Source organism: Micropterus salmoides, unplaced genomic scaffold (genome assembly GCF_014851395.1).
Source record: "Micropterus salmoides isolate LMB-PRFRI ecotype aquatic unplaced genomic scaffold, ASM1485139v1 Ms_hic_scaffold_1778, whole genome shotgun sequence".
NCBI classification, from domain to species: Eukaryota; Metazoa; Chordata; class Actinopteri; order Centrarchiformes; family Centrarchidae; genus Micropterus; species Micropterus salmoides.
Genome location: NW_024040904.1, coordinates 1672 through 10947, shown reverse-complemented (window position 1 = coordinate 10947; position 9276 = coordinate 1672). Strand labels below are relative to the sequence as shown.

General features: G+C 40.3%; 1 protein-coding gene across 1 annotated transcript; it reads right to left on the bottom strand.

The window, feature by feature from the left end:
• Positions 1–7535: 7535 nt before the first annotated feature.
• LOC119908388 (spexin prohormone 2-like) lies at positions 7536–9063 on the bottom strand. Its single transcript, XM_038726037.1, has 3 exons — positions 8897–9063; positions 8763–8811; positions 7536–7952 (listed from the first exon to the last, which is right to left on the bottom strand). The coding sequence occupies exons 1-3, from the start codon at positions 9002–9004 to the stop codon at positions 7864–7866; spliced, it is 246 nt and encodes an 81-aa protein (XP_038581965.1). The 5' UTR covers positions 9005–9063; the 3' UTR covers positions 7536–7863.
• Positions 9064–9276: the final 213 nt, after the last annotated feature.

Genomic DNA, 9276 nt, shown 5'->3' with positions numbered 1-9276 from the left:
ATCGACCTCAAATTTGTGCTGTGCCTTCTAAAGGCATTGACGATGAAAAGTTGTGCTATCTGTGAGTTTTCGTCAATGGGTGTGTCCGTGGCGTGGCGTCAAAGATCAACTCTTCGCCACGACACAGGAAGTTGTTGTAACTTCAGTGTACATGCTCACATCTGAAACAAACTTTACGTGCTTGATAACTCTCCCACCCCGCAGACATCTACACGCCAAACCGATTTATATTCATAGCAGCAAGTGCTATGTAGCTCCACATAGAGGACACAGGAAGTGACATATAGCACCTTCATGCAGCGTCAGAACCACATAGCAAATTCACAGCCGCACCGGCAGAGCTCCAGAATATGCAACTCGGCCGGCTCACACAAGTGCGAGGGCCCGCCCAACGCTGCTTGCAGCTTTAATTTATTAATTGTGTTTGTATGCAACATGTGAAGGGAGGAAAGAAATAAGAAAAGAAAAAAACAGGCTAAAGAAGAAAATAGACAACTTCTTCAAATACTGGACAAACAAAGGAAACAGAAAGAAAAATCAAAAAGAGACAACATTTAAAGAAGCATTCCGATTCACCGCGGTCAAAGGTGAATGAGCTAACAGCACATTGCCCTGTAAACCCCAGAATCAGGAAGACGTTGCTGTATCAACAATCACTGATTAAAGATGTCAGTAACAAGTACCAGCAGACAAAACACAAAGTGGCAACAATCTGTCAAAAAATAGAGGTTACAGAGATTTGCTGAGGATTCCATCTGCTGGCAATGTAAGGAGGATCTTAACAATTCTCTGACTGCCAATCCTGAACTAGAGAAGGAATGCTGCAACTTATTCAACAAGAGCTGCATGTACGTAGAGTGTGTACATTACAAGGACAAGAGTGTCCCAGTCTCCAGTACATATAACAATACCACAAAAGTATCTTTCACCCAGCGGGTAACAGAAGATAAGAATATGGATAAAAAGAAAGAGGGAAAAGATAGCTCAAGTGTCAAGGTCATCGTCAAGAAATCCATAGAGGGCACACAGGAGAACCTGACTGAGCTGTTCCACACCTCCTTACAGCGGTTCAAACAGCATCCCTCCAACAAGCATCAAGCAGCAGTATGCCTTCTGCAGCGAGCTGAAGAGGAACACGAAAATTACAGCTACAAATATTACATTCAAATTATACATTCTATTTTGATGACCTATTCAATCTGTTTATAATGTACTATTGTGCAGTATTTTGTTGTTATCGTTGTTTTTCCTGCAGTTGGGTTCATAAAACTCAGTTCAACTGCAATTTATATCTATTATATAAATAATCTATCTATAATCTATAATATATATAATGTATTTCTTTCTTATATGGTTACATAATACAATATTTAGAGAAGAATCTGAACACTTTGGTCACTTTATTAGGGTACAAATGCTAGTACCAGGTTGGACCCCCTTTTGCCTTCGGGTCTACTTTAATTCTTCGTGGCATACTTCCAACAAGGTGTTGGAAACATCTGGTGACTGTGGAGGCCACTGGACTACACAGAACTCATTGTCATGTTCAACAAACTAGTTTGAGATGATTTGAGCTTTGTAACATGGAGCATTATCCTGCTGGAAGCAGCCATCAGAAGATGGTACACTGTGGTCATAAAGGGATGGACATGGTCAGCAATGCGATCTCTTGAGCAAAGCTAGACAGCCAGTTAAGTTAACCAGTTAAAAATGATTTACACATTACTTACAGGCACATAGTCTCCAAGGCAGAAGCAGATCAGAAATACATTCAGCAACATGAATCCAGCACTGTCTTTCTTATAACTGTGTTCGACTGAAGAGTGTGCTTCACTGAATTATTAACTCTGACCAGTAGAGGGCAGCACCCTGCATGAACCCCTGTAATTTAACTTTTTAAGCTCAGTTTTTAACTTATTCAACTATTAACTTAACTTTAAAGACAGCACAGGCAGGCTGTCGCGTTTAAGCAATGCTCAACTGGTACTAAGGGGCCCAAAGTGTGCCAAGAAAATATCCCCCACACCATTACACCACCAGCAGCAGGCTGAACTGTTGATACAAGGCAGGATGGATCCATGCTTTCAGGTTGGTTATGTCAAAGTCTGACCCTACCATCTGAATGTTGCAGCTGAAATCGAGACTCATCAGACCAGGCAGCGTTTTTCCAATCTTCTGTTGTCCAGTGTGTGGTCTTCTGCTGCTTCTAAGTTCCCCCTTTTTTCCCTTACTAAACTCATGTTTGTATTGATAACTTCAACTCTCCTCTCATTAAAATATACTTCTTATTCCTTTAGAAACCATACTTTGTTAGAATAAATCTTCTCAGCTTTTTAAAACTGCTCAGACACGTTTTCAAAACTACGTCTCATATGTCCTTCAAAATGAAAACACTGCATTCAGAATGCCATAAACACACCCCAAAATGAAGCACTGGCATCAGATGGCAAACACTTTTTTCAAAATAGTAAATTATTGGATAACCATGCACACTGTAAGTATAGTGATAAAGATAAATCATTACTGGTTAAGGTCAGGAGCTGATGAATTTTGTCTCTGATAATTAGAGTTTTCTCTCTAAAGAAGCTCATAAAATCATCACTGCTGATGCTAGCAGGAATACAAGGCTCAGTGGAGGTGCGACTCCCTGTTAGCCTGGCTGCTGTGCTGAAGAGAAACCTGGGGTTGTCCTTGTTCTCCTCAACTAATGAACGATGAAAAGTAAGCTTGCTGCACGGAGGGCCTTTCTGTAAGTTCTGAGACTTTCCTGCCATGTTAAGTGTAATTCTTCTTGGCTAGTGGAACGCCATTTTTTTCCCCAAGCCTCCGTGATATAAGCTTCAGTCTACGTTTGTGAGTTATACCAAGGTGCTTGCTTTCTTTGTGCAATTATTCTCTTTTTAAGCGGGGAAATGGAGTCAAGTGTCATTCGCAGTGTCACTGTCAACAAAATGATCAAGTTTGGAGGGACTCATGATAGTAAAGGAGTTCTCTGTCATAGGGAGAGCTGGTGTGGAGTTGTGTTGATGGAGAGACTTTTGAAAATGTGCCTGAGCAGTTGTTAAAAAACTGTATGTCAACTTGGCTTTACAACTGTACAACATTGCGATCCGAATTACCAAGAGGTAGAGACGCTTTGTATGCCTCAGGCACATTACAATGACACTGATTGAGGATTCGCAACTGGCACGCTGGACAGCCGACATACAGTGAGGGGAAAAATTAATCTCCTGCTGATTTTGTACGTTTGCTCATTGACAAACAAATGATCAGTCTATAATTTTAATGGTAGGTTTAGCTGAACGGTGACTTAATACTTGGGGGCAAAACCCGTGTTTGGTTTTGTTTTCTTGTAGTTGGTCACCAGGTTTGCACATGTTATGGCAGAAAATTGTGTCCTCTTACATTTAATCTTTTATGTATGTTCTTCTTTTACTATTATTATTATTATTATTATTATTATTATGTATTGTGTTTTATCCTTAACCTTTCCTCTCCTATTCTTCTATACGTCTGTCCACATTTACTAGGGTTTAGGTCCGAGCTGTGTTGTTTTGGTGTTTTCCTCTCTTGTTGTTCCTCTCCTCTCCTGGAATGTTCATTCAAGGCCGAGAGAGGATCTCTGTTCGCCAAAACATAGAAACCTAGACTGTGTAAATGATGATGCATCCCTTTGCTCGGGGCCAGACGTTAGTGACTGTCTTAGGAGACAGAACCTCTGGTCCGGCTGATTTGTGTTGTAGTACTTCTGTTTATTCTCTTTTGTTAAATAAATTCTTCAAAGACAACGGTTGGTTGTTACTCAATTATTTGCTCAGCCCCTCACCGGGAATATAATTTCCATGACAGCACACATCTAAGGAGGGATTTTGTTCCACTTCTCTTTACAGATCTTCGCCAAGTCATTAAAGTTTTGATGCTGATGCTTGGCAACTCTAACCTTCATCTCCTTCCACAGGCTTACTATGTTGTTAAGGTCTGGTGACTATATACTATATACTTAATGTGCGTTTTCTTGAGCTACTCCTTTGAAACCTCTGCCATGTGTTTTGGGTCATTGTCATGCTGAAATACCCATCCACAACCAATTTTCAATGCTCTGGCTGGAAGGAGATTCTCACACAAGATTTGACGGTACATGGCCCCGTCAACCATCCCAGCTGCCTTGAAATCATTGACAGAATCCTCCCGTGAAGTTCTGGACTGATTCCTCACCGTTCTCATGATCATTGCAACTCCATGAGGTGAGATCCTATAGGCCGAGAGAGACTGACAGTTCTTTGTGTTAATTCCATTGTCTCACCGAGCTGCTTGGCGATGGTCTTATAGCCCATTCCAGCCTTGTGAAGGTCTACAATCTTGTCCCTGACATCCATGGACAGCTCTTTGGTCTTGGCCTTAGTTTAGTGTTTGGAATCAGATTGATTGATTGCTTCTGTGGACAAGAGATAAGATATAAGTCCCCTTCATACCCCACTCTTAGCATTAACTCGTATAGCATTAACTTGTACACCAAATCCACCTACCGCATGTACATAACACCGCACATAATACTTATTTATTCCAGCATTCTTTGCACTCATCACACTGTGTACATATGTACATGTATGCATGCATGCTTGTATGTGTATGTGCACCTGCATATCACATCCACCTCCGACATGTACATAATAATAACAATAATGGTAATAATAATTTCCTCCTGCATCCTTTGCACTCTGCTCATTGCATTGCTGCTCATTGTATAATCCAGAGTCAAATTGGCAATAAAGCTGATTCTGATTAACTTATCCAATTTATTGTGGAGGGAGCGTACTTTTGAGAGTATAATTTGAGGTAGGGGAAACTGCGACTCCTCTTGAACGCTGTTTCTTTAGCTTGTTCTTTGCTTTCTTTGGTCATTTGGCAGTGGAGACTCAAAAGCTCTATCTCGAGCCTTCAATGTCAGCAGGTGTTCCCTTGTATATACAAGCCGGTCTCGGCCTTCACCATTTAGTCCAAGACTTCCTGGGATCATAGAAAATGCCAGGTAGAGTGCTATCCAAATCGTTAAAAGTTCAATATTTATAATTACCAGCAAATAAAAGTTCCAGATGTCACAACAAACATAAACATATGTAGATTAAAAACTCGGAAATATTAAGTACAAAAATGTGCATGCAACGAGATGTGAAGCCCTGGGTCAGCGTCATATCCATACCCCCAACAAACCATGCTCACTTTTTGTGTCCTTCTGTGTCACTGCTCTGTTCTGGCATCTAATGCAACTGGGTTTTTAGGTCTATGATCATCAGTTATCAAAGTGAAAAAGAAATGACAGAAACTTTTTTTAATATAAGACAATATATATGTATCCCATATTCATTTAGCTTACTTTCAGTTAAAATAATGCTTCAAAAAATTGTTTTGTAATTAATTTACCACAAATTTGCGTTGTATTGTCATCATGTGAGTCTGATAATATTCATTAGGGCTTTATAACAAATTTGTTTAGCTCTAATGGTAACTAGTCAGACTGAGCAAATAAGATTTGCTTATTTAATACTTCCCTACATCTAATCAGATAAGATAAAAGTCTCAGTCAGCAGTCACAAACCAGGCGTGTTGTAATGAATATCAGCAGGCTGCTGGTCAATGATATTTGATCCAGCTGCTGAGAGTTTTGATGTCTCTAGTAATTTTACTTCACTGTTTTCCTCAGAGTAAAAACACCTCTGGAGAATACTGTGCAACATTCAGGCTTTCTATTATGGACTGCTACCCTCTGGTGGTCAAAAGGACACAATGGAGACAGAAAGTTCGAGACAAAAAAGATGTAAAGACCATCTTCTTCATTTATTCAGAGCATTTTGTATTTTTATGTTGCTTTATATACAGCAAGCAGATATCTGTACAGAGGACACGTATATTATTCATACGTGAAAAATACAAAGAGTCAAACATAACAATTCACTGAGTAATTTTGTAAAACTGAGTGAAATATTTATATTTCATATTTAAATATTCATATACTGTAACAACATCACAAGAGCTTTCATGATAACTTGCCGATGTTCTGGCTGAGTTGCAGCACCACTTGTGCCTGTCACGTACAATAGGACCCTGACTGCTGTGAACTGAAGTCTTTGTTATTATGTTCTCAGTGAATTGTTAGTTTAGTTTACTTAGTTTACATTCTGACACAGTCTGTCTCATCTCTCCTGGAGGACGTGGATCAGGACTTTCTCTGAGCTCATGATGTGACTGGGTTTACTGAACTCCTGAGACTGCAGTCGCTGGATGCCTGCACACAAGAGTAGGCCCATGTCAAAAATAAAATCACAAACCTGACTTTCTCATGCCCATCAGTTTACTCTTTTAGATCACAGAATTCAAAAATAGATGATGTCACATGCATCACTCAGCCAAATGTGAAACACACGGTGAACCTATAATCACGAGACAAGAATATTACATTGCATTACAGTATGTCATTAGCTGCATAATGGCTCCATAATAAATGTTTTCATAGGGGTTAAGAATCACTGTAACATAGCTTTGAAGCATAATGCTAACTCAAATGCACTTATAATAAATAGTGATTTTCATAATGGCTCCTGATGGATCTGGACATGCTATGATAAATTATTATACCTACGATGGCACATTATCGCATATGAAAAGAAAAAAGATGGACAGTGTGCAAATCCAACGCCAGGACAATATGCAATACAAAAAACAGCAAACAAAGGAGGAGAGGTAGTCTGCCACTGAACTTTGCAAGCTCCCAGATCTTTTTATTAATGCAGCGTCATGTTTGCCTGAAGACGACCTTGTTGTTTCAAACACTGTATAACATTAAATGTATTGATGCCATGTCTAAATTCATTCTCCAGTAACTTTTTACACAATTTACAGATCATGGAATTGTAGAAACTTAAGTAGTCACACAATCTGATTCATGGCAAGCATCACCTGCATTGTTCCTCCTGACTGGCCGTTGCTGTTTGTCTGACAGGCTATTTCAGTTTAGAGTCACTTTTGGGGTATGTAATAAATAGGTCCTGTTTTTCCATGTGAAGAGCCTCTCCAGGTGTTTCGAGGGGGCATCATATGCCAGACCAGTGTTTCCATGGTAACAATCAGTGACATCTGCTGATCAGTGGCAGCAAATGACACAAAAGAGGATAACATGGCTCATAATTTGTGGATTGCTAACAATGATGCTGGGCGGGGAATGAAAAGAGAAAGAGTTTAGAGAGTGCAGTAACCTGGCACTGAGCCGTACGTAATCAGACAGCTTTGTGCAGGTCTATCTTTGTGAAACCCGCCTATTAAGGGCCTAGTTGTTCTGCTGGTGCAGGGTCTCTTTTGATCACTGATCACTTGGTGCAGGTGTAAATCACACTGCCTGTTATAATTAATGACTATGATGCTCCAAAAGTGGCATTCAGAATAAAGCGTTTTCATATTAAGCTGTTGTTTAAGCTGCACTACTCAATCATTGTCCTTTAGGGGGCAGAATAACACCAGAAGTAGACAGACACACACCTTGGCGTTCATTTGGAGTCATGTTTGTTTCCAAGATTCTCTGCTTTGGTCTCCACCACCTCCTGAGGGAAATATCTGTCTCTTTAGTCTGCTGTTAGCTGCTGAGCAGGTCGTGTAAAGCGGCTTTAACTGCAGTAAAAACAGCTGCCTGCTGCTGGAGAGAGTACTCAGACTGAACCTTATAGTAAATATGCTGAAAAATAGCCAGTAGAGCTGCAGAGTTTAATTGATTACGAATGTCAACAAGTGTTGATTCTTTGTGAAACAACTGTGTGAGGCTTAAAGGGGGAAAAAGCCAGTTAGTCTGAAATGACAGACTGAGATGAAGTTAAGTCATACTGTACCTCTGAGCACTGCATACCAGCCCTGCAGACCCTGCTTCAAAACACTGTTGTCATCCTCTGACACAAACCTCCTGCCATCTGAAGACAAGAACAGCAGGGAACAGGGTTAAACTGATTTTAGCTTAAATACCTGATTCTGAAGGATAGTTCTTTTACTGTAGTCCAGTTCTACTACAAAGATTTGTTCCCACTCTGACTGATGATTTATTACAGATCTGTGGTACAACTGATCATTTGTTCTGGTGCTTTACCAGATCTGCAGCTATTAATTGTAATAACACATCAGAATTGGATCCACATTCATAAGGGGTTTCCATAGAGGATGAGCGGGTCGTGCACTGATCTATCTCCAGCTCCTCCTGTTCACATGTCAAAGTGTCCTTGGGCAAGAAACAGTCAAGCCAGCATGTTGCAGACAAAATTGACTAAAAGTGCTTTGGATAAGACATTTTTAACAGCCAGTAACAGTATGACAAAGTGTTATCATTCTGTAAATGTGTTGGGAAAAGGGAACAGTATATAAGTACACTGACAACATGAAAAATGGGTTACCAAAGAAGAACCTCACAAAGAAGAAGAATTAGAAGTTTATTATAAACTAGACTATTTAGGAGGAAATGTAGGGGAAAATCCAAGAGGTTAAATCCAAACAATACAACATTTAGCAGTGATGTAACAGCAAATGCATGTTCAGCTGGTGCACCAGGCAAAAGATATAATCTCTGTTATAATGATACAAACTAATACATTTGGACCAGATTTGGAAATTTGACTATATGGAGGGTGATAAACGTTGACATGATCGATAGATTCACATGAATGTAGTTCAGCCCAGTTCTGCTTCTAATCAACGTGACAGCAGAGAGACTGCGTTGTGCTTTAACTCACGTTTGCCCTTCAAGTACATCATGGACTGTGGACCCCAGTGGATGTTCAGCTGAAAGAGACGACAACAGTTTGCTTTGGTAAGAGGGTGTGGTACAGGAAACCAATGGAAAATGTGAGTAGCTGGTGAGTTTTACCTTGTGTGTGTGACAGGACTCTACGAACAGGGAGATGGCTAAAGTACAAGTCCAGACAACTGTGGCTTTAATCTTCTGGAACAACAAAAAGCAAACAACTCTAATCATATACCCGGCCGTCGCTCATCTCATCAGACTCTTCTCTGGTCTAACTCCACAGTTCTGCGCTTCCCACTGGAGTCAGGACAGCAGAATAACTGCACATCTTCCGCCGCAGGCTAAAAACCCCACCTTTCAGGCTACATCAAGAGAAACTTAATTTGTCACTGTAGCCATAGCGAAATGTATCTGGCAGCTCTCAGTGACCGGGAGTATCAATAAAAACAACCCTTGCTAGCACTCACTTTTCAAGAAAAATAAACATCTCTAAGCGCTTGTAC